Source organism: Cervus canadensis, chromosome 2, assembly GCF_019320065.1.
Source record: "Cervus canadensis isolate Bull #8, Minnesota chromosome 2, ASM1932006v1, whole genome shotgun sequence".
In the NCBI taxonomy this organism is placed as follows: Eukaryota; Metazoa; Chordata; class Mammalia; order Artiodactyla; family Cervidae; genus Cervus; species Cervus canadensis.
In genome coordinates, this window is record NC_057387.1 from 24,760,101 (window position 1) to 24,787,405 (window position 27,305).

The 27,305-nt window shown below is 36.3% G+C and overlaps 1 protein-coding gene across 1 annotated transcript in view; it reads right to left on the reverse strand.

Moving 5' to 3' along the window:
• Positions 1 to 27,305, reverse strand: part of MAN1A2 (mannosidase alpha class 1A member 2) — a 153,632-nt gene that overhangs the window by 6,424 nt on the left and 119,903 nt on the right. Inside the window, exons 11-12 of the mRNA XM_043459678.1 lie at positions 26,826 to 26,998; positions 23,752 to 23,867 (exon numbers count right to left, since the gene is read on the reverse strand). Coding sequence (XP_043315613.1) covers positions 23,752 to 23,867; positions 26,826 to 26,998 — 289 coding nt within the window. The remainder of the gene's footprint in view (positions 1 to 23,751; positions 23,868 to 26,825; positions 26,999 to 27,305) is intronic.

The window sequence follows — 27,305 nt, forward strand, 5'->3', positions numbered from 1 at the left end:
CAACCCAGGGATCAAATCTGGATCTTCTGCATTGCAAGCATCTACATTTATTAACAAACACTAAAGGAAATAAGTAAGGCATGTTATCTGGGCACAGCAATGACTTTATATACTCCTAATACACGAGTTTTTATAGTTCTTGGAGAAGATACTGCAAACTGTTCAAAAAAGTTCTAGAAACATTATGGATTTACAGGAGGGTTAATCATTCATTAGTCTCTCTTAATAGGTAATAGCTTTGTTTATATGAAGACATATATATTTACACCTCTCCATGAACACTGCAGGGCACAGCGGGAACTTAGAAATTTAAAACAGTTTATACAATGATTCTTACCATTACAGGTAAAAATATCATATGTATATCACATTACATAATTGGGCAAATTCCAATATGAATTCTATTAGGGGGTTATCAAAGTGAGCATAAAACAACTATACAGAGTTGGCAATCTGGGTTATAACTCTTGATCTTAGCAGTAAGTAGCTGGGCTTTACTTAAGGCTTTGGTGAAGAATTCCTTTACAGTATTTTAGCTAAACTCTCTTTATTTTAAAAATAGGCACATTAACATCTTTTCATTTTACTGTCATAGTTCTGGACGACAGAGTAAAACCATATAGCACTGAGGTAAATGGAGGCTGCTTATCAACTGTGTAACTGGTAAAGCTGGAATGGAGAGTAACAGGGCCTCGAGTTTCACTCTTTGATCCCAGACCTTGAGATCTGCTTGACCGACTTATTCACCAGGTAACAGGCAGAGAAGCTGGAACTGAAAAAGGCTTGGATGGACACAGCAAGAGACTCTGCTGGGTCTGCTTACTGTATGGAGATGAGAAGCACAAGCTGTATTTTGGGCACAAACATGTCCAGGAGAGAGCTATGTTCTGTGCAGTTCCATGTCTTTTGGCTAAATGTGGGCTAATGTAGCAGGCTCACTCTAATTGCAACACTTCTTGGGAGAGGAGTAGGTAAAGAAATAAAGAGAAAATGCAGTTTCTTGTAAAATGATTTCTTTACATTGTAAAGTGCTATAGAAGTACCTTATGTAAATACACAAGTTATGTGAAAGCTTTAGATAACAGAAAGTGGTATTTTATTTTTAAACAATCATGAAACAATCTTAATAAAACTGTAGTGGGTTGAGTCGCCTCCCTATTCCCCAACTCATGTCCATCTGGTGCCTCAGAATGTCACTTTATTTGGAAACAGGGTCTCTGGTAGATAATCCGTCAAGGATCTCAAGAGGAAACCATCCTTGATTTAGGGTGGGCCCTAAAACCAATGGCTTCTATCTTTACAAGAGAAAGGAGAGCAAGTGATCTGGACCCAGAGACATGAAAATCATGTAAAGGCAGAGGCAAAGACTCAAGTTAAGCACCCACCATCCAAGGAACACCTTCAGAGGAAAATTATTTCTGACTTCTGGCCTGCAGAGCTGTGAGAGAATAAACTTCTGTAATGCCACAAAGTTTGTGGTGATTTGTTACTGTAGCTCTAGGAAATTAATACAACTTTCATGCCAAGCTTCCAGAGGATTCCTCTGGACCTTAAGCAGGGGTTTGGACGAACTACTTGGAGAGTCAAATAGGCCCTAGACAGCAGGAGCTAGACTACAGATATATATTTAAAAATTTATAGCAAAATAAATGTTTGAAATTAAAGTAAAATAGCTAAACAACACATGTCAAGGCCATGGTACATTATTACTGACAGAGATTTTTAACTTGGATTTTAAATACAGAACAACTGGAGAAGTGTGATCTTTGCTATGAAAGTTGAGAAAAGTCTAATTCAAATTAGCTATCAGACTACTAGATACTTTCTCTCCTAGTAAGGATTTTTTATGACTACAGTTCAAAGTTGAAGATAACAGATGACAAACGGCATTGCCAAAGGCCGTAAGTATATAAAAAGGTGCTATTAAGTACCTCAGGTTTACTGGATGTCTTGCTCACTTTTTAGAACTATTTTAAAATGCTGTTCACCTATGTCTCTTTTATCTTTCTTTTATCCAGAAAGACAAGACATTCAGAGGAGGTGATGGTACGAGAAGTAATCTCAACTAAGTGTTGGTAGTACTCACCAAATAAGAAAGTTTTACAGTCAAATAGGAAAGAACAGTCAACCAAATCTGAGAAGAAACATTTAAGTGTCTATGGAGAAATGCTAAGGCTAAAAAAGAACCAACTGCCAAGCTAATGTGTTCTTTACTTAATTCTTTATGTTTATCAAATGAGCCTTGCTGACTTGTTTACTCTTTTCCACCACTACCAGGGGCAGTGTTCAGGGTATTATGGATAGGTGCTACAACCCTAAAGGCTTGCATTAGGGACTACAGCTAACTCACAAGAAAACCTCAGACTCTGAAAAATAATTTACTTAAATCTTCCATTTCATTCATACTCCTAATGTTTAAATAATGTCTTAGGATGGATAAATTGAAGACACGCAGTAGAAATTATATTCTGAAAGATGATACATTAAAATATACAACTATTAACCTCTCCAAAAGGTCTGCCCCTCTCTGCCTTTCTTAAATCTTAAAGTTGTTTCCTGGTGGGAAAGGGTGGGGAAGAAAATAACATTGAAACAAACATGGCAGTATTGTGGATTCAAATCCATTTTTTGAAAGATAAACTGGAAGTGGAACATTTGTGACCTTGAGACACAAAGGGCCTGAGAAAAATTCATCTTCCTCACCTTCAGGGGTCAAATAATTTAGGGTGACTTTCCCATAGGTCAGAGGACACTGAAACTACATAAACAGTTGGGATTATTTCGTATAACAAAAAGCCCAATAGTTGTGAGTTGGTTATATGGGAAGAGGAATTGGAAAGGATAGGAACGCTAATTTGCTCATGTCAATCACAGGAAGCAAGACTTTGTCTAAATCATATCAAGAAATAGGGGTTAGGTATTAAAAAAAAAAAAGCCCAGAGGTAGATGGTAATCTTGGTTAAAGAGTAATGAAAGAATATTAATTTTTTTCCTGGTGCCAAAAGGCCTTATCCCCTTTTCCCTTTTCTTAGGACACTGCCTTGAGAAAACTTCCAACTATCCCTTTGATACATATGTAAATCTTTTTTTAAATCTTCATAAACCTCTTGCCAGTGTTACAATCCAGGAATGTTTTTCTTAAAAGGCCTGGGAGCCATACCTCTGAAATATAAACATCAAGGAAGACAGCACCCCAATCTCTCTGTCACTGTGAGGTTAGCTTAGGTGACTTCCTCTAAGCTCTAATTAACCCCTTGTCATAAATATAGAAGTATTATTTTTCCTTTGGATAAAGAGAATTAACACACATGGCCTCCCCAGTTACCTTATGAATTCAGAATGAACTATGTAAAGCAAATGGTGCTGTCAAGAAACTATCCGTTTCTCATCACTGCCTTTGTACCTTTGTCAAAAATATGTCTTCCCACCACCTCCTAGATCCTCTGTTTCAAATATTTGTCCACCAATTGTTATTGTCTATTACACCAATGGATTCTGTCTATTGATCTATTTGTCTATTGTCTGTCTATTACACACAATGGATTTTGTATTGTCTATTACACCAATCAGAACCACTGTTCTGATTATGATAGCTTTATAGTAAGTCTTGAAATCAGGCAGTATTAGGCTTTCAGCTTTACTTTTTTTGAAACTTGCTTTGGTTATTCTATGTTCTTTGTATTTCCATATGAAATTTAGAAACAGCTTATTAATTTCTACCCAAAAGAACTTCCAGAAATTTTTATTGGGATTATGTAACTACAGAATAATTGAGGGAGAATTGACAACACTGAATTCTCAGAACCATAAAGTGAATCTCTCCATTTATTTAGATCTTTAATTTCTCTCAGCAATGATTTTTAGTTTTCAGTGTACAGGTCTTTAATGTGTTTTGGCAAGATTTATCCCTAAAATTTCATATCATTTCATATGCTATTATAAGGGGCAATTTTTTCAGTTTCAATTTCTTGATTGCTCACTGCTAGTATATATAATTGATTTTAATATATTAATCTTCTGTCCACAACCCTGCTAAATTAACTTACTAATTTTAGTAACTTTTTGAGAAACTCCAATAGATTTTCAAAGATGACAATTATCCTCTACAAAAAAATTTTCTTTTGTCTGGCTGCAGACCTCCATTACAAGGCTAAGTAGAAGTGAAGAGAACAGACATCCTTGTCTTGTTCCTAATCTTAGGAGGATCTTAGTTCTTCAGTATGGTGCTAACTATACATTCTTCATACATGCCATTTATCAAGTTAAGAAAGTTCCTTTTGGTTTTTTGTTTGCTAAGAGTTTTATCAGGAATGGATATTGGATTTTGTCAAGTGATTTTTCTGTCTATTGAGGTAAGCATATAGTTTTTGTTTTATAGTTCATTGACTGATCTTCAAATGTTAAATCAAGCCTCCATACTTGGAATAAACCCACTTGGGTCATGATGTAGTAACTAATATGTTGTTAGACTTGATTTGCTAAAATCTTACTTAGCTATTTTATAGTTAACTAAGTTCATGAGGGATATTAGTCTTGCTTACAAGGAGGACTCTCTGTCATTGTTATATTTGCTGCTTTTTGCCTAACTTGTCTTTTCCCTCTGGCTGCTTTTAAGATTTTTTTCTTTATCACTATTTTTGAGCAATGTGATTACAATGTGCCTTGGGTGGCGCATTTTTTATGTTCCTTTTCCTTGAAGTTTAGTCTGTGCGTATAGTATTTGCAAAAAGTTTGAAAAGATTGGGATCAGTTTTTCATCCATATCGCTGTCCTCTTCTCCAGAGACTCCACTTTCACATATTTTAAACCACGTGCAGTTGTTACACAGCTCACAATGCTCTCTTCATTTTCATAAGATTCTTTCTTTTGTTGTTGTTCTTGTTTCATTTTGATTTCTATTCCTATGTTTTCAAGTTCACTAACCTTTTTTCCCTGCAATGTCTAATGTGCTATTAATCCTATTTGGTATATTTATTTTCCAATCCAGACATCATAGTTTTCATTTCTGGAAGTTTGATATGGGTTTTAACATCTTCCACATCTATACTTAATGTTTTGAATACACAGAATACAGTTATAATAACTGTTTTGATATTATCTGCTAATTCTAACATGTCTATGAGTTCCAAGTTAATTTCAATTGATAACCGTGTTTGTTCCTGGATAGTTTTCTGTTACTATAAAACTTAAGTTTTGCTCAGGAATATCATTAAGTTACTTGGAAACAGTTTGATCCTTTCAGGTCTTGTTTTTATGATTTGTTATATAGATCCAAAGCTGTAGATTATTCCCCTCTACTGAGGCACAAACTGGATTTAGAAAAGGTAGAGGAACCAGAGATCAAATTGCCAACACACACAGGATCACAGAAAAAGCAAAGGAATTCCAAAAACCATCTACTTCTACTTCACTATGCTAAAGCCTTTGACTGGGTGGATCACAACAAACTGTGGAATATTCTTAATGAGATAGGAATACCAGACTGTATAACCAGCCTCCTGAGAAACCTGTATGCAGGACAAGAAGCAACACTTAGAACTGGACATGGAAAAACAGACTGGTTCAAAATTGGTAAAGGAGTACGTCAACACTGTATACCGTCACTCTGCTTATTTAACTTATATGTAGAGTACATCATGCGAAATGCTGGGCTGAATGAATCACAAGCTGCTATCAAGATTGCCGGGAGAAATTTTAACAATCTCAGATATGCAGATGATACAACTTTAATGGCAGAAAGTGAAGAGGAACTAAGAGCCTCTTGATGAAAAGTGAAAGAGGAGAGTGAAAAAGCTGGCTTAAAACTCAACATTCAAAAACTATGATCATGGCATTTGGTCCTATCACTTCATGGCAAACAGATGGGGAAAACATGGAAAGTGTCAGATTTCATTTTCTTGGGCTTCAAAATCACTGTGGACAGTGACTGCAGCCATGAAATTAAAAGACACATGCTCCTTGGAAGAATAGCTATGACAAACCTAGACAGTGTATTAAAAAGCAAAGACATCACTTTGCCGACAAAAGTCCATATGGTCAAATATGGATTTTTGGTTTTTCCAGTAGTCATGTATGTATGGATGTGAGAATTGGACCATAAAAAAGGCTGAGAGCCAAAGAATTAATGCTTTCGAACTGTGGTGCTGGAGAAGACTCTTGAGAGTTCCCTGGACAGCAAGGAGATCAAACCAGTCAATCCTAAAGGAAATCAACCCAGAATATTGATACTGGAAGGATTGATGCTGAAGCTGAAGCTCCAATACTTTGGTCACCTGATGCGAAGAGGTGACTCACTGGAAAAGACCCTGATGGTGGGAAAGATTGAGGGCAAGAGGAGAAGGGGGTGACAGAGGATGAGATGGTTGGATGGCATCACCAACTCAATGGACATGAGCTTGAGCAAACTTCGGGAGATAGTGAAGGACAGGGAAGCCTGGCGTGCTGCAGTTCATGTGGTCACAAAGAGTCAGACACGACTAAGTGACTGAACAAGAATAACTGAGGTGGGACTTTCTTGAGTAATCGATTTGGTGTCCCATAAATTAGGAGCCTTTCCAATCAGGCTACTGAAACCAGACACTATTCCTGGTCCTGTGTGATCACCACAAACTGTTCCCTTTAATCCCTTACAGATGACTCTCTCCCTCAATTCATGTAGTTTCTTCATCCTGCTGAACACTACAGACCCTTGGGATCTCTGTACAGCTCCTCCCTCTCTGGTACTTTCCTGTGAACACTAGCTATCATAGTTTCCTTGGACTCACAGCTCCATCTCCTCAAGGAGTCTGCTGCACTCTGCCTCAGGAGTCCCCCTTCCTGCGCAGTAGACTGGAAACACTATCATCAGACAGCAAGCTGGGACAAACACCAGGCTCACCTGGCTTGTGTCCCATCTCTCAGAGATCTCAGTCCTTCACTGCCTTTTGTCCAGTGTTTTGAAAACCACTGTTTCATACATAGTTTATCTGCTTGTTTCAAGGGGAAGGGTAAATATGACCCTTGTTATCTCACCTTGGAGGAAATAGAAGTCCTACTCTTCCGTTTTTAAATACTTTGTTAAATGATTTGCTGAACACCATGCAATTATGCTCATAGAATACCTTATGCTCTGTTATTAACCCAATTAAAAAAGATCATTAGAGTTTATCCAGCAAAAACTTGTTGTTAGGAACACTTTCTGTCTCTTCATGATCACTGATTCTTCTCTAAAGACTTCATACTCTGACCTTCTAGAATTTTGTGAAAATGGACATTAAGTTCATCTATCTTCATTTTTCTCAATCCAACTTTTCTCTTCTTTAAAATTATATATCTATTCTCGAAAGCCCAGAGATAAATCCACGAACCTATGGACACCTTATCTTTGACAAAGGAGGCAAGGATATACAATGGAAAAAAGACAACCTCTTTAACAAGTGGGGCTGGGAAAACTGGTCAACCACTTGTAAAAGAATGAAACTAGAACACTTTCTAACACCATACACAAAAATAAACTCAAAATGGATTAAAGATCTAAATGTAAGACCAGAAACTATAAAACTCCTAGAGGAGAACATAGGCAAAACACTCTCCGACATAAATCACAGCAAGATCCTCTATGACCCACCTCCCAGAATATTGGAAATAAAAGCAAAACTAAACAAATGGGATCTAATGAAACTTAAAAGCTTTTGCACAACAAAGGAAACTATAAGTAAGGTGAAAAGACAGCCCTCAGATTGGGAGAAAATAATAGCAAATGAAGAAACAGACAAAGGATTAATCTCAAAAATATACAAGCAACTCCTGCAGCTCAATTCCAGAAAAATAAATGACCCAATCAAAAAATGGGCCAAAGAACTAAACAGACATTTCTCCAAAGAAGACATACAGATGGCTAACAAACACATGAAAAGATGCTCAACATCACTCATTATCAGAGAAATGCAAATCAAAACCACAATGAGGTACCATTACACGCCAGTCAGGATGGCTGCTATCCAAAAGTCTACAAGCAATAAATGCTGGAGGGGGTGTGGAGAAAAGGGAACCCTCTTATACTGTTGGTGGGGATGCAACTAGTACAGCTGCTATGGAGAACAGTGTGGAGATTTCTTAAAAAACTGGGAATAGAACTGCCATATGACCCAGCAATCCCACTTCTGGGCATACACACTGAGGAAACCAGATCTGAAAGAGACACGTGCACCCCAATGTTCATCGCAGCACTGTTTTATAATAGCCAGGACATGGAAGCAACCTAGATGCCCATCAGCAGATGAATGGATAAGGAAGCTGTGGTACATATACACCATGGAATATTACTCAGCCGTTAAAAAGAATTCATTTGAATCAGTTCTAATGAGATGGATGAAACTGGAGCCCATTATACAGAGTGAAGTAAGCCAGAAAGATAAAGAACATTACAGCATACTAACACATATATATGGAATTTAGAAAGATGGTAACGATAACCCTATATGCAAAACAGAAAAAGAGACACAGAAATACAGAACAGACTTTTGAACTCTGTGGGAGAAGGTGAGGGTGGGATGTTTCAAAAGAACAGCATGTATACTATCTATGGTGAAGCAGATCACCAGCCCAGGTGGGATGCATGAGTCAAGTGCTTGGGCCTGGTGCCCTGGGAAGACCCAGAGGGACTGGGTAGAGAGGGAGGTGGGAGGGGGGATCGGGATGGGGAATACATGTAACTCCATGGCTGATTCATGTCAATGTATGACAAAACCCACTGAAATGTTGTGAAGTAATTAGCCTCCAACTAATAAAAAAAAAAAAATTATATATCTATTCTGTTGTGCTTCTCTCCATCATTCCCGAAAGAACATTAATACTGATTACAAAATCATATTTGTAGTAGTACCTTGGTATGTAATTTCTTTGGATAATTGCAATCATTTAAAATAACAAGTTACCTTTCTCCCTTTGGGACTCTCTCTGTCCTATCTGTTTTCCTTTCATTACATTCCAGGGTAAGCCATAGGGAATGCAGTTAAAAGTACAGATGCTTTGGCATTTTTTTTTCCCCCACAAGTTCCCTTGGTAGCATGCCATTGATTCTCTAATTTTTCATTGGGGTAAAAACACATAACACAAAATTTACCATCTTAACCATTTTTAAGTTCAGAAGTGTTATGTATATTCACATTATTGTGAAACAGAGCTCCAAAACTTTTTCATCTTGCAAAATTGAAACTCTATACCATTTAAACAACAACTCTTTTTCTCCTCCTCCAGCTTCTGGAGGAAGCTCCATCTTCTACTTTCTTCTTCTATGAATCTTATTATGGATATTTCAGGTAAGTGGAATCGTAACAGTATTTGTCTTTTTGTGACTGGTTTATTTCACTTTACATAATGTCCTCAGTATTCATCCATATTCTTGCCTCCCTAATTTTGATTCTAGAATCCTAACTCCTATTACTTCTAGTGAATATTCTTTAGTCAGGCTAGTATTCTTCCTGTACTTTTAAAGAAAGGTAGCATTTATTTTCTCAAGCTGGATCCATGAAATGACTTTCTGCTTTACCTCACTTATTAATACCTTATGCATTACTTAGCATCATTTCAATCTTTTGTCATGACTACTCCAGCCCACACCAAAGTTCCTTTGAATTTCCAAAACATTTATATTCTCTTAAGCACTATATGCGCGCATGCACACATGCACACACACACACATTTTATACTTTTACTGAGTTTGCCCATGACCAGAAGTAAGAGATTTCTTTTGTTGTTGTTGTTGTTAATGCTAGATTTATTTGCAAAATGATGAAAAGCTCTTTACTGTTCTGAATAAAAACAGGACAAACGATAAATGGATTTTAATAAAATACATTTTCAACATTCTTATTTTCCTAGTGCTATCCATAGGAAATCTAGCTTACTTTGTGAATATAAAGTATAGGAATTCAACTATATGTACTTGACAAAAAAGAAAACTGATGACAAATACATACATAACTGATGTCTTAAAGGATTTAAAAGAAGAATTTGGATTAACCTCAATTTTAGTCTTTTGTATTAGAACTTAACTTTCATGTATGAAACAATTCTACTGTACCTAATTTTTTGAAATACGATTGCTAAAAGAAAACTGAAACTTGGAAGCTTTCTGTAAGGTAAAACTAACTTTGATAATATTTTAAAGTTTGCATGTGATAACTATTATTAGTTTTACAGTCTTTATAAGGTAATTTTACATTTACTGAAGATAGTCTTTTAACCGCCTTAAAGCCGAGATTTCTTAACTAGATTGTAAGCTCATGAGTATAGTGTATGTTTCATATATTTAATTCTCAAATAGCACAATTCTGAGAGGAGAGCAGCTACTTTATAAATACTTTTTGACTTGACTCAGTTTATAAATCAGCTTTTAAGGGTTAAGTGAGCAGAGAATAGCAAAAAACAGGAGATTTAAAGCTACCTTTCTCATCTAGCTGGAAAAATAGTTCTCTCATATTAGAAAGCTAACTTTTAAGATACAGTTACAGATAAGTTTATAAAAGATAAATGGAAGAGAATAGTGGCTTTGTTTCTTCAATCTTCCCTCTTGAACTAATTTTCCTGTGTAAGAATCCTCACCCCAATAATCTATCTCATTGATTCTTCCTCTCTCACAAATAAATTACTAAGACACTTCTGATAACAAACTTGAATACTACTCTTGATGCTTTGTTGACAAAACCACTATCAAAACTGTCTTTGAACCTACTTCAAAGACACTTTTAATAGTCTGATAGCTGGCTAACTATACATTCATTTATGTATATGGAGAATAACTTTACAGGCAAAGGAAGATAACAGTAGCTATAAAAAGAATTAACTGAAACTACTACAGGAAATGACAACAGTATCAGCAACAATATCTGACTTCTGGATAACAATTTACTATCTTCCCTCCCCCCTCCACCTCAATATTATAAAACTTTCAAACCTACAGAAATTTAGAAAGAATTTTACAGTAAAAACCATATGCATTCCCTTTCTAGATATTACAATTAACATTCTGGTAATCTCATCACAAATCTATTACTCTATTCATGTATTACTAAAATAGTCCCCTAGAAAAAGCATCTAATTATTCAACTTAGCTAAGTATTAAGAAAAACATGCTCAGTAAAAATGCTTGCAGGACTTCCTGATGGTACAGTGGACAGGAATCTGTCTGCAAATGCAGGGGGACGGGTTGGACTCCTGGTCTGGGAAGATTCCACATGTCATGGAGCAACTAACGCTCACCACAACTACTGAGCCCCGCACCAGAACTACTGGAGCCTGTATGATCTAGGGCCTGAGAGTCACAACTACTGAGCCTGCGTGCTGCAACTACTGAAGCTGGAACATGGCTAGAGCCCACATGGCCTAACTTCTGAAGCCTGTGTACCTAGAGCCTATGCTCTGCAAAAAGAGAAGCCACTGCACTGCAACTAGAGAAAGCCCACATGGAGCAACAAAGACCCAGCACAACCAAAAAGAAATAAATTAATTAATTTATTTTTAAAAAATTGCTTGCGAAGGGAGAAATAGAAGTCTCGCTAGAGTTTTTTTTGAAAACCAAAACAAACTTAGAACAAACTTCAGTCAACAATTTTACTGGAGTTTTGAGAAAAAGATTGCTGTCACAAATTTTAACTCTCTGTCATCTCTGTTTTAAAGAAGCACCAAGATTAAAACATTTAGAATTTTACTTAATAGCAAATTATTTGATAGTAGCAAAATGTATTAGTTAATTTTAAGGGAAGAATTAAAACATTTCTAGATTAAAAAAACTAAGATTAAGACACTTGTATGTAATCAAACATAATTCCTTTTTTTCTAGATTCCTTTCAAAAGTATATGATTAATGGACCATCAGTAAGTGAATGAATAAATAAAATGTGGTTAGCCAGCCATATAACAGAATACTTATCGAGAGAAAGGAATAACCTGATACATGCAACACCACCAACTGATCTAAAAAAAAAATATTATGCTAAAAAGAATGTCAAACAAAAATAAGTGCATAATGCATGATTGGAGTTATATGAAATTCCAGAATAAGCAACCTACAGTGACCCAAAGCAGCTATGTGTTCAGGGACTCATTGGAAGATGAGGATAGAAATGTTCCATATTACCTGTGGTTGTAGTTACTCAGGCTTATATACTTGGAAAATACAATGAACTGTACACTTAGAATACTTTAATAAAGCCAATTTTTAAAGTTAAGAAAAAAGATCGATGGAAAAGAAAAATAATCTTATTATGTGTTATTGCTACATAAGTACAATTTGAGTTGTAGCTCCCTCTACTGCAGGAAAAGAAAACTGGCAAGGACATTTCAAAATACAGTTTGGAAACTGAAAAAACACTCATATTAAACAGTGCAAGTGAAACCCATTCTGTGTGTGCGTGTGTGTCCCCTGGCGTCTAATATTTAGATTGCACTGACGCTGTGGTAAGTCCTGCATGCTAAGTCACTTTAGTCATGTCCGATCCTTTGCGACCCCATGGACTGTAGCATGCCACGCTTCTCTGTCCATGGGATTCTCCAGGCAGGGATACTGGAGTGGGTTGTTATTTCCTTCTCCAGGGAATGTTCCCAACCCAGGGATCAAACCTGCATCTCTTATGTCTCCTGCACTGGCAAGCAGATTATTTACCACTAGCACCACCTGGAAAGCTCCAGGTTAAGTCCCAAGAGGGATTAAAAAATGTGGAGACCATGGCTGTGGTTCTTCAGTATAACGAGGAGACTGGACTAAATAAATGTAACACTTGAGCAATGATTTGCCCACCTGACCTCATGGTATACTAGCTATCCCTTGTCAGGATAGGTAACTCCTTGATCCCTAATTGCGTCCATTAGGTGGTTTCCTGAGTCACAGGTGTCACCGGTTCCAGAAGTGTGATCCTCCAGAGAGCAGCATCAGCGTCACCTGGTAACTTGTTACAAACGCAGATTCTCAGACTCCACTCTAACCTGCTAATCAGCAGCTTTGGCGAGGGAGTACAAGATCCATCCGCGTTTTAAGAAGCTTCCAAGTGACTCTGACGCATGCTCAAGTTTAAGAACCACTGCCCTAGGTTTACCAGTTTTTGTAACTTCTAACACCACTTAGTTTGTACTGTTTTTGCTTTTCTCCTTCTTGTTGGCATCTGATCTGTGACTCTCTACTGAAAACAGATCAACTTTCTTGATTCCCTTTTTTCACTTTTTTCACTCCCCTTGATTCACTTTTCACATCTTGCGTTCTTCTTCTTGCTTTATCAATTTCTTGATTTATTATTAACTATATTCTAGCACTAACTGAATTCATGCCCTGAGCCTCAAGCAGGAAATAAAATAGGTCTATTATTCTCTTCTTCCCACTCCCATTTTGGCAAGATCTTATAAAACTTCTGTTTTTCTGCTCTTGCTCTCTTGGAATCAAATGATTCCAATCCTTTATCCCACAAATATTTAATACTGAAACAAGTACATGTGACTTCACCATTGATGCTGGGGATATAATAACTAAAATACACAAAAACATTGTCCTTGTCGGTTCATATTCTAAGGCATATATTCTTATATCCCTGAGGAAATTACGTACTATGTATAGATGCTATGGTGAAAATTAAAGTAAGAGAAAATGAGAGAATAAGGGGACAATTTGAAATTTTACACAGGAAATCAGCAATGCTTTAAAAAATAGTTAGAAATGATAAAGTGACACAATTAAAAACTACTACTTAAGATCTAAAACTATAAGACGCCTAGAAGAAAACAGAGAAACAGCTCCTTGACAGGGGTCTTGGCAATGATTTTTTTTGATATGACACCAAAAGCACAAGCAACAAAGGCAAAAACAAATCTAACTATATCAAACTAAAAAGCTTCTGCAGTGCAAAAGACTCTAAAAAATGAAAAGGCAACCTACAGAATGGGAGAATATAACTGCAAGTCATGTATCTGGCTGAAGTTAACATCCAAAATATATAAAGAATACACCTCAATAGCTAAAAACTAAATAACCCAATTAAAAACAGGCAGAGGAATTGAATAGACATTTTCCCCAAAATACACAGAAATGGCCAATAGCTGTATATGCAAAGCTGCTCAACAGTATTAATCACTAGGAAAATGCAAATTAAAACCACAATGAGATATCACCTCATACCTGTTTCAATGACTGTTACCAAAAAGGCAAGACTGTTACCAAAAAGACAAGTGCTGGTGAAGATGGGGAGAAAAAGAAACCCTTGTGAACTGTTGGTGGGAATGTAGTACAAGTCTTGCACATAATGTTCCACACAAAGAATACTTAAATGATGATGATGATGATGACATAAGAACATCTCATTCCATACAGTTCTTGCTGTATAGTTATTAGATTTTCACACAGAGACAAGCACATGCACAACAGGTAAGTTTAGTAACTATACAGCATGATGATCTATCCATTAAGTGGAAGTGGATCATCATAAAGGTCTCCATCCTCATCATCCTCATGTTGAGTAGGCTGAGGATGAAGAGGAAGAAGAGAGGTTGGTCTTGATGTCTCAGAGGTGGAAAGGGAGGCAGGTACTCAGCATAGCTTTATGGAAATATAGCATAAATTCTGACTTTTTTGCTTTTGCATTTCTCTAAAAATGTTTCCACGTGGTACCAATTACTTCTATCATAGAAGGTCCATGTCATAAAAGAATTCAAAAGCTGTCTTAAATAATCAGAACCCTCCTACCAGGTAGTCTAAGGTCAATTTGTTTCCTGGAACTGCTTTTTCCCCATCATCTGCCACTGGTTTGGAAGGGCTCATCTTCTGTTAATTCTTCTGGTGTGGAGTCTAATAGCTCTTGAATTTCTGCAAGATCCATATCTTGAAACCCTTCACCTCCTTCTTTTTTATTTTTTCCCCCCATATCCACAATTTCTCTCATGATTTCCTTGATTGGCTCTGTTGTAGATCCTGTGAAGTCATGCATAACATCTGGACAGTTTTCTCCAGCAAGGATTTACTGTGTTGGGCTTGATGGCTTTCATGGCTTTTTTTAAAAAACAATGATGGCATCTTCAAGGCTGTAATCCTTTCATTCATGATGTCTCTATTGGGGTTCTCGTCCACAGTATTAAGTCTTTTATGTAAGTACCCTGTGTAATGAACCTAAGACATCTGTATGACCCCCTGATCTAGAGGCTGACTTAGAGATGTTATGTTTGGAGGCAAGTAGACTTTGATGCCTTTGGTGGTGAACTCTGGAGTTCTAGGTGGCCAGGGTCATTGACCAATAATGAAAGAATTCTAAAAAGCAGTCTCTTATTGGCAAGGTACTTTCTGACTTCAGGGACAAAGCAAGAATGGAACAAGTTCAGAAAAGGGTTCTCCTACAGACCTTCCTACTGTGCAACCAAAACATGTTTTTCTTTTTCCTTCAAGGCTCAAGGGTTATTAGCAGCTTTGTACATAAAGGCAGTTCTGATCAACCCAACTGCATTTGCACAAAATAGCAGAGTTAGCAGTTAACAGTAGAGCTATCTCTTTCTGCCTTAAATCTTGGTGCTTACTTCTCTTCTTTACTAATAAATGACCTCTGTGGCATTTTTTCCCCCTAGAATAGGGCTCTTTTGTCTGCATTAAAAACCTGTTTAGCCAGATATTCTTTCTCCTCAACGATTTTCTCAGTGGTGTCTGGAAACTCATCTGCTGCCTCTTGGTCAGCAGATTTAAAGCCAAATCTCTTTCTAAAATTTAGCAAGCCATCCTTTATTGGCATGAAATCCTCCAGCTTCAGATCCTTCACCTTCCTTTTGCTTTGTCTTATAATGATTTTTTTTCTCAAATTATACTAGTCTATAGGAATGCCTTTCTTATAGCAATCCTGCACCCACATAAAAAGCTGCATTTTCAAGGCAAGATAAAAGGTATTTTACAAAAAGTGCAAGGTTTCTGTGTCTGCGGATGTAGCTGCAGCGATGAATCCATGAATTTCTTTTTCTTTCCCACAATCATCCTTACACGGATTCATTTATCATGCAGTGAGAAACCCTAGCTGCAGACCTCAATCTATAGTAAATGTCAAGCATTCAATTTTTTCTTGCAATGTCAGTGACTTTACTTCTTAGGAACATGTTCAGCATCACTAGTGGCACTGTAGGGGTACCACGGTGTTATTTACAGTTCACAATATTGCACTAAACATGATGAAAAATATTTAAAAACTACAAGAGACCACTTTTTCCTTGATAATACAATTTACTAGAGAGATGAACTGCTCCTATGGAGATGATTAGCATCACTCTTCATTTTAAGCATATACTCAAATCATTGGACTGCAAATATAGTGCCATGTATAGTCTGTGTTTGTGTGAGTTTTGAGAAATTTTAATTTTAATAATATATCTGTATAATATTTCATAGTAGTCTATGATAAAATAGACTAGTATGTACATATATTTTATGAATTCATCATGTACCTGATTTTTTCCCTTAATTTTTTCAACATTCCTAGGTCACATGGTTCATTTGCAAGTTTTTTCAAATTGCCACAAAACTCGAAAAAACTTTCCAATATACTTATTAAAATTAATCTATATATAAGTGGATCTGCACAGCTGAACCTAAGTTATTCTAGGGTCAACTATAATTATCTTTGGGAAGTGAAACTAAACGTGGCATATAGAAAAACTTCTATTTTTCATTTTTTCTGTTCCATACTACTTAATTCATTTTGCTATATCCACAGACTGTTTTTATACTTTAAAAATATCAACATTCAAAAAACTAAGATCATGACATCTGGTCCCATAACTTCATAGCAAATAGATGGGGAAAATGTGGAAACAGTAAAAGACTTTATTTCCTTGGGCTCCAAAATCACTGTGGACAGTGACTGAAGCCATGAAATTAAGACATTTGCTCCCTGGAAGAAAAGCTATGATAAACCTAGACAGCATATTAAAAAGCAGAGACATCATTTTGTCGACAAAGTTCTGTTAACTCAAAGCTATGGTTTTTCTAGTAGTCGTGTACAGATGTGAGAGAAGGACCATAAAGAAGGCTGAGCACCAAAAAAGTGATGCTTTCGACCTTAGTCCTGGAGAAGACTCTTCAGAATGCCTTGGACAATAAGGAGATCAAACCAGTCAATCCTAAAAGAAATCAACCCTGAATATTCATTGGAAGGACTGATGCTAAAGCTGAAGCTCCAATATACTTTGGCCAGCTGATGCGAAGAGTCAACTCACTGGAAAAGACCCTGATTCTGGGAAAGATTGAGGGTAGGAGGAGAAGGGGGCGAAAGAGGATAAGATGGTTGGATGGCATCACCGATCAATGGATATGAGTTTGAGCAGACTCCAGGAGATGGTTAGGGACAGGGAAGCCTGGTGTGCTTCAGTCCATGGGCTCACAAAGAGTCAGACATGACTTGATGACTGCACAACAACAGACTAATTTTATACTTTAAAAATATCTGTATTAAAAACAATCATATTAGCCTTGATTACTGAGGAGCTACACAAGACAAAGGAAACAGATGTTTATCTGACTAATTTTAATGTGACAAGTGCTATGCTCTTCATTCTGTACAGTTCAACAAACATTTGTTGAGTGTATGTATACTCTATCCCAAACATGAAGCAGTGACGATATTAATATTTGCAGACTATCAAGACAAAGGAAGTACTGCAAGTATGCCTAAAGATGGCCTAATCCTGTCTTAGTTTTGGAGAGGACTCCCAGACAGTGATATTTGAGCTAGACCTTGAAAAAGTAATAGGATTTTGTAAGGGATATAAAAAAGAAATGATAAATTTCATGCACAAGTGAAAGCAAGAGTAAAGACACATACACTCAACAAACATTTGTTGAAATGTACAGAATGAACAGCATAGCAGCTGTCACATTAAAATTAGTCAGATAAACACATCTATTTCCTCTGCCTTGTGTAGCTCCTAAGAAATCAAGGCTAATGTTAATTGTTTTTAATACAGATATCTCTAAAGCATAAAAATATTATGTGGATATAGCAAAATGAATTAAATAGCATGGAAAAGAAAACATACAGTAGGTAGGCATGGATCAAATAAATGCAGGGGGAAAGTGATGTAGTAGGAGATGTAACTAAAAAGGTACATGCAGAACTCAATCTTAATCATTCAGTAAAAGAGCAAAGAATATAACAAGCACAGAAATAAGAAACAACCTTTTTCATCCATCTTTCTCACTTGTGGAAGTAACGTCTAGAGGTAGGATTACTGAGGCAAAAATAATGTGCTCTTAATATTTCAACACGCTCTTTGTAAAAGATTTCCCCACCCACAACAAACAATGTACAGTCACTTCCAGTGCTTATAAGTGACTAGATCCATACGTTCTTATTAAGAGCAGAATGCGAACTTTTTAAATCTTAACTGATAGTGAAACCTGGTATTTAATTATCCATTTCATTACTTTATCAGTGGGTCAAATATGTATTTTTCATGTATTTATGGTATTTCCCATCTGTTTTCCAGTGAACTGCCTTAAGTTTTTCCTTATAAGAAAATTTACCCATTGACAGGCAAAAGTATTGCAAATATATTTACACTGTAAGACAGTGTATCAATTGTCTTTTACTTTGTCTGATGTTCTTCCCCACCACCCCCCCCGCCCCTGCAGATGTTGTTTAATCTTCTGCAGTTAAAAATTTAAATCTTTTCTTCTATGGTTTCTGGGTTGTGTGTCATGCCATCTTCATCCCAACAGCTGGGGAGTAAAAAAAACTTTGCTTTTAGAATTTTATTTCATTTTTAATATTTAAAGCTATGTTCTATATAATTTCAGTTTTTGTATTTACAGGAATCCAGTTTGTTTTTCTAGTGGATAATTTTTCTAACTTCATTTATTAAATTATTTAACTTTTCCTCAATGATCTGAACTGCCTTTTTTCAAAGATGACATTTCCACATATAAGTGGGCTTATTTTTGAAATCTATCCTGTTCCACTGTTTATTCTTACATCACTTCTAAACCTTTTAAATTAGCATAGCTTTATAATACACTTTTAAAATGATCTATTTTATATACAAATATTGTATATGATATGAAGTAGGTTATATTTTTCATTATCTGCAAGATTTGTCTCCTGTGGGGATCATACTTTGTCAGCATAACTAAGCTGGAACTATATTTGTCAGAATTACTTTCTCTGTACAATTCTGAGTTAGGTTCGCTACAAAAAGCATACATATGATGTGGAGGGAAAAAAGCATGAGCCATTATGCTCTCAGGGGCAGTGCAGGGTTGCCACATGCTGTTATTGTCAGTGATTACCTGGCTCACCTTGGAGGTGTGGGCAGCTGCCAAACCTGCGGTTTTTGCAGTTACTACTGGAACTCCTCATCAATTTCTCCAATTTCCAAGACAGGCTTGTATAGCCCCATGGCAGAAGGTGCCAAGTACTTCTGCAAGTCACCTGCTTATCAACACTGGAGGAAGTGAGACAGATGTGGGATCGTTTGTCCTTGTGACTTCTCCAATTTGTCCTCATTCTCCTTTGCTTCACATCTGCCTTTCTTTCCCCAGCTCCTAGCCACACTGTCCTATAGACATTTTATACCTTCCACCTTATATTTTGTGCCAGGTATAATTCTAAGGGCTTTGCTGTATTAATCCTCATAATAACCCTTTTAGGTGATACTATTATTAATTACTTTTTTACAGATGATGAAACTGAGGTAGAGAAATGAAGTAATTTGTCCAAAGTCACACAATTATTAAGAGAAAGAGTTGGGAAAAAACAGATAAGTAACAATACATGGTTGGATGTCTTTAATGTTTGATTAACTTGGGTATATACAGACAAGACATATCTATTAAATCTGTGCATGATACAAAGCTGGAATAGATAATACATTAAATGAAAAACTCAAGGGTTCAAAAATTTTTCAATAAATTAGAATATGTTAAGCCTATCAAAATAAAATTTAATGAGGAATGAAGGGAAAAGGTAATTAAATTTCAGAAAAGCTTATCATACCAATGTAAGAGAGAAAATAATTATCTTAGTTCATGTTTAAAAGAAAAAAGACCTATAGCAAAATTTCAAGATATATTATCATGACTACCATAAAACAGAATAACAATACTGTCTTCATGTATAAGTATGGCTCAGTCCCTTCGCTGTCCACCTGAAATAATCAGAACATTATCAATCAGCTATACTGCAATACAAAATAAAAAGTTTAAATAAATAAATGTTTTTAAAGAAAGAACAGAACAGTATCTTGCACTAATGAAGGTGTAATGAGCAACTCAGTGACTGGTACTCTGCCCTGGTTTATTCACATCTGATACAGTGTTCAGTCTAGGAAACCATGGACTCATTCTCCAGAGAAACCAGCCGGAATGGTATCAGAAACAAATAATTCAGAAACTTGTCATCTTTAGCCTAACATATACAAATATTTTTAGTTTACATCCATGTAGAAGACTCCATATTTCCAAAGGGTAAAGCATGGGACATAGAATGGAAATCACAGTGAAACAGACTTTTAACTCAATATAAGAAAGATGCTTCTAGTAAAGAGAATTCAAATTGGAAAAGTTAAACTGTCACTGTTTGCAGATGACATGATACTATACATAGAAGATCCAAAGGATGTTATCAGAAAACTACCATCAGAGCTCAGCGCTCTGGAATGAATTATCAGAGCTCAGCAATGAATCTAGTAAAGTTTCAGGTTATAAAATTAATTCACAGGAATCTGTTGCATTTCTATACATTATCAACGAAACATCAGAGAGAGAAATTCAAGAAGCAATTCCATTTACTATCATTCTTTGCATCACAAAGAATAAAATATCTAGGAATAAACCTCCTAAGGAGACAAAAGACCTGTACTCTGAAAACCATAAGATGCTGATGAAAGAAATCAAAGAAGATATAAATAGAAAGATATACCATGTTTGTGGATTGGAAGAATCAATATTGTCAAAATGACTATACTACCCAAGGCAATCTAAGATTCAATGCAACCTCTATCAAATTATCAGTGGATTTTTTCACAGAACTAGAACAAAAAAAAAAAAATCTCAAAATTTGTATGGAGACATGAAAGACCCTGAAGAGCCAAAGCAATCTTGAAAAAGAAAAATGGAGCTGGAGGAATCAGGTTCCCTGACTTCAGACTGTACTACAAAGCTACAGTCATCAAAACAGTATGGTACCACATAAAAATAGAAATATAGATCAATGGAATAGGATAGAAAATCCAGAAGGAAGGACATGCACCTACAGTCAACTCATCTGTGACAAAGGAGGCAAGACGATACAATGTTGGAAAGACAGTCTCTTCAACAAACAATGCTGGGAAAAGTGGACAGCCACATGTAAGAAAAAAATGAAATTAGATCATTCCTTAACTCCATACACAAAAAGCTCAAAATGGATTAAAGACCTAAATGCTGGACCCGACACTATAAAACTCTCAGAGGAAAACATAGGCAGAACACTCTCCAACATAAATCACAGTAACATCTTTTTTAATCCATCTCCCAGAATAATGGAAATTAAAGCAAAAATAAACAAATGGGGTCTACTTAAACTCAAAACCTTTTGCACAGTAAAAGAAACAATAAACAAAATGAAAAGACAACCCCAAGACTGACCGGGAGAAAATATTTGCAAATGATGTGACTGATAAGGGATTACTCTCCACAATTTACAAATAGCTTATTACATTTAATAGCATCACAAGAAGAAACTCACTCAAAAAATGGGTAGAAGACCTGAATAGACATTTCTCTAAAGAGGACATACAGACAGCCAACAGGCACATGAAAAGATGTTCAACACTGCTAGTTATTAGAGAAGTGCAAGTCAAAACTACAATGAGATATCATCTCACACCAGTCAGAATGGCTATCATCAAAAAATCCACAAACAACAAATGTTGGGGAGGGTGTGGAGAGATGGGAACTTTCCCACACTGTTGGTGGGAATGTAAATTGGTACCACCACTATAGAGAACAGTACAGAGGTTCCTTAAAAAACTAAAAACAGAACTACCATATGACCCTGCAATCCCACTTCTGGGCATACATCCAGAGAAAAACATGGCCCCAAAAGATACATGCACTTCAACATTCCTGCAGCACTGTTTACAATAGCCAAGACATGGAGACAACCTCAACGTCCATTGACAGAGGAATGGATGAAGACATGGTACATACAGACAGTGGAATATTACTCAGCCTCCAAAAAGAATGAAATAAGGTCATTTGCAGCAACATGCGTGGACCTAGAGAGTGTCATATTATGTGAAGTAAGTAAGACAGAGAAGGAGAAATATCATATGACATCCTCTATATCTGGGATCTAAGAAGAAATGATACAAATGAACTTACTTACAAAACAGAAACAGACTCTCAGACTTAGAAAACAAACTCATAGTTGCCGGCGGGGTGGGGGTGAGGGGTGGGGGTGGAGAGATAGCTAAGGATTTCAGGAAGGTCATGTACACATTGCTAAATTTAAAATGGATAACCAGCAAAAACCTACTGTATAGCACATGGAACTCTGCTCACTGTTATGTGCCAGTCTGGATGGTAGGTTTGGGGGAGAATGGATACATATATATGTATGGCTGAGTCCCTTCGCTGTTCACCTAAAGCTATCACAACACTGTTAATCAGCTATAGCCCAATACAAAATGTTTTGGTGTTAAAAAAAATAAAATTAAAAACAGGAAAGTGCTTCTAATATTAATAATAAAAGCTCCTGAGCAATGCAATGGGTTAGCCTTATAAGGAAGGCAGTGATGTGCTTCATCATCTAACGAGATTAACAAAACACCTTATGGCACACTTCTTCATGCTGTAAAGAGATCCGTAGCATTGGGAATGTCCATATATAGAGAGGAGGAATGCACTGCAGTGGTGTTTGTTGGACCTCTAAGTTCTCTGCAGCTCAAAAAATTTCTTCTGATTCTAGGCATAAAGACAGCAACTGAATTTGAGGCAGGAAAATAAGCAGTTTATTTTTACCTGATAACAAAAGCAAAACCAGAAGAGGATCTAAAAGAATAACACCAATAAGGTACATCACAGTATACATTTTGATGTTGTTGAAATACAATTAAGACATTCATCTCTCTCTCTATATATATATGTGCACTTAATAGCCTACTTAATATTATACTGTGAAGAGTCTATAATATCCATTGTGGATGTGCAATAATTTATTTAACTTTCCAACTAATACTAACCCAAAAGTAACTTTTTATAAACATTCAATAAACATTCATGTACATAAATTTTTTCCATAGCCTTGACTATATAAGTGCATTGATGTATTCTTATATAGCTTTCCAGAATTCTGCCATTATATTCAAATTCTGAATTATAAGATAGATAGGGTAAAAAAGCACATAAGCAAGATACACAGGCACACACATGCTAAACAATTTCTGCCCCAGAGATTCTGATACCAGTGAAAACAGACACACCATAGTTAAGTTGGTCTTGATTTTATGCATTTCTTTTTTAATAGTAAATTTGTTAAGAAAACAATGTTAATGCACAGTAAAGGGCTAAAGACAAAATAAAGGTACTCTTATTTGACAAAATAAGAGTCTAAGTTATTCTTCCATGAGATGAAACTAAAAATTGAAGACTCAACTACACAAGACTTCACTGTATATTTGGAATAAAATTTACTGGAATAAAACATAGTCACAATTGATCATAAAGTGACCACATAGCAAAACCAGCCTACAGTTTAAAAAAATTTTACAGCATCTACTTACTTTAATGTTTCAGCAAGAAAGAAGCTCTGCTGTACATCATCATGTGTAGGAGTAGAGGAGTACACATCCTTCACCCCAGAAAATCCGCCACTGACTCGGCAGTACTTCTCAATAGCCTGTGAAAGAGATCAGACAAGAGTCAGTTCCACAGAATTTCAAGTTTTGAAGGACAAGTTAAAGAACCATAGTCAAAAGTTCAGAGTGTCTATGAGAAGTTTATAGTTTCAGAATAAGACTTTTTTAATCAAATGGAAATAGCCTTGCACTGGAAAAATTAACTGAAGCACCCTGTTTAATGTAGAATGTCTCTCTTTCCAAAACTCTTTAATCTTTTTAAGACATTTTATATTTTCCTAACTTAGGAGTCAAATTTAGTCTATTCACACTGAGTTAGATCTGTCTGGTACAATAAAACCTCATTAATTCTGACAAATCAAGAGAGAAGTCAGTTTGAATTAAAAATTTTAAATGCAATTTTATCACTTCCAAGGATAAACAATTCAAATCATGCTAAAAGGTGTATTACTGAAGGAGCTCTCCACAGCAACAGCAATATGATATTTACTATAAACATACTATATGCCAGACAGTATATTATCATAATCCTATGAATTAAGCATTATAGTTGGTATAAACCGGCAGGAAGAGCCCACCCTCACACCTTTTACAATAATAATCACAAATATTGAGAGCTAACAATCATTAAGAATTTACTATGTGCTAAAGGCTCTTCTAAGAGCTTTAAATCTATTAACAATTAAATTTCTAACAACCCTATGAGGCTATCTTAATAGCTTTACTATTCAGATGGGAAAACTGAGGCAAAGAGTAATTTGCTCCACATTATTATTAACGACTATGTTCTACTGCCCAAAGGGGAGTTTATATTCTTAATTTATCTTTCTTCATCTTTGAACCTGTCTGAATAAAATATTCTGAATTAGAATCTATTCAAAACCCTGTTAATTTAAAACTATCAAACATTCTGCTTTTGTAGGTGTATTATACTTTACAATTAAGGCATACAGAAAAAGTTGAAAGCATGTATGGTTCTTTTCTTTCTCTACTCCACTCCACCCAACCCAGAGAAGCTGAATGAAGCCATGGTTATCTTACTCATCATTAACAGTAGGCTGTGGCTGTTTCTAGCCTTGCTACTTTTCTTACTTATCTGGTCTTCCTCCTTTCTGAAGGAGAGCTAATTAACACTTAAACTATTCATTTTTACATAATTCCTCTAAATAAGAAGCATTAAATGTTAGGAGACATTCAAGTCATATTCACTGCAGGATTACCTTACCTCTTTCCCCTATATTGGAGAATGGAATGGCAACCCACTCCAGTATTTTTGCCTGGAGAATCCCATGGACAGAGAAGCCTGGCGGGCTACAGTCCATAGGGTTGCAAAGAGTCGGACACAATTGAGCTTCTCCCATACATTGATTTACCTCAGCATTAGTAAGGCATTACTACACAACAGAAGTGTGTGTGTGTCCTATTCTCAAACCACTGTGCCAACATTTTGTCTCTTTCTCAACTGTGGCAGGACCCTCCTGCACAAAGTTCCCCTAGCAGCTGTGGTCCCAATTTTGGACCCAGGCAGAGAGAAGCAGCAACAATAAATGCTTTGTCTGTTCCTGCTCTGTATTTGTAATCACCTTGCTTCTATTAATAGTCTCTTAAACTCCATAAAGAACATCTATGTCTGAATGATAAATGACACATAAGTGTCCTCACCTTAGTTCAAGTCTTTATCACATCATTTCTATATTATTGCAGTGGTCTCCAAAACCCACCAACTTGCAGATTACAATCAGATCCTTTTGTTGTGTTACTCCCCACTAAAAAGTCTTCAGCAGTTCCTTCCCCTTTCATAAACCTTTAGTAGTCCCAGGATGGATTCTTAAAGTTAAGGAGTTTTAGTGGGTAAGAGATGGAGAAGAAAAAGAAGATCAGAGGGATTGTGAGCTAGGCAAAAGACTTTCTACCCCTACTTCGCGAATGAGAAACACTTGCATAGTACATGAGAAAAGTGTGTGTGTACGATGTCTGAAACACTAAGTATTCATGCCTTGACCTGACATGCAAGACTATCTACATAATGGCTCCAAACTTTTGTTTGTCAAGTTGACCCGTGAAACCTTCTTTTTACATAAACTCGTCTACATTCTGATCTAAAATACATCTTACACATTCTTGTCTGTGTAATTTATTAACACTATCTCACCTAGAATGTCCTTGGTTCTAGCAAGACTCTAAGTTTAAGGTAAATAATTTGAATATGAATATCCATTGTAATTAGTACTATTTATCATAATTAGTATGTCTCAGAGAATAAAATACTTCCTCACTTCCAGTGATAAGTTATACTTTCATGAAAAATTTTAATGATTTTTCTTTCTCCCAGGTACTGATGACCACAGAATTCTCTGAAAGGTTAGGGTTTTATAAGTAAACCATTTGCTTACTTTACTTACCAACCATTAAAAATTCCTCATTTCAAATGTGCATACACACACCCAGGTGGCACAGTGGTAGAGAATCTGCATGCCAATGCAGGAGACACAAGAGAGGTGGTGGGTCTGATCCCTAGGTCAGGAAGATCCTCTGAGTAGGAAATGGCAACCCATTCCAGTATTCTTGCCTGGAAAATCCCATGGACAGAGGAGCCTAGGGGGCTACAGTCCATGGGGCTGCAGTCAGACATGACAGAGCGTGCCCACAACACACACACACATATGGAGAGACAGAGAGTATGTGTGTGTTGGCATTATCTTTCAGTGCAGAAAAATTTTAACACTTCAGTAATCATTCTTGTGGTGCCACTAAGGAATTACTCTGAACACAAACTGAAATGAATGGGGCTTAATTTACCTAGGCTCTGAATCTGGGCAATTCTACAATGATTTTACTTTACTCTAGAGGTTAAGCATTAATAGTCAAGTATAGAAATTTTATAATCATAGTGAAAAACTGCCATGCTAAACATGAAGTAACATGGATGAGGACACATGGCACTATAGGAGGCTTAATTTAACACTCTTGCACATAAAATGAAATACTGGCTTATTTACCAGTGCTGCTTCCCAGCCCCACTCCCTGTATCTTGGATCATGAGTGAATCGCCACAGGTACCAATAGGTTTCAATGACTTCTGGACGGAGGATGTAATACTTTTCAGCCTGCCGGACTGCCACAGCTTCTACTGCACCATCAAACTTGAATGATTCAGGACCGAGCTTTAATGCTGTAACATGACAAAAGAAATAAATGGGCACAATAAACCATTTTTGTTGGGTTTGCCAGAGATTTTTCCTCCCTTGAAAGAATATAGTATGAAGTAATTTTATAGCTGTTTTATTGTTGCTGTTTTGCAAAATCAGTGACTTTAAAAGATCCACATTTGATTTTCTTATAAATATTCCTATTATTCTGACATGAAATATTTCTCATAAATAATGTATATCAACATACTGCTACATCTAACTAAAGTGACAAGAGTCTAGTAATTCTTTAGAAACAAATGTAAGGCTAGACATAAGCACATTAAATTT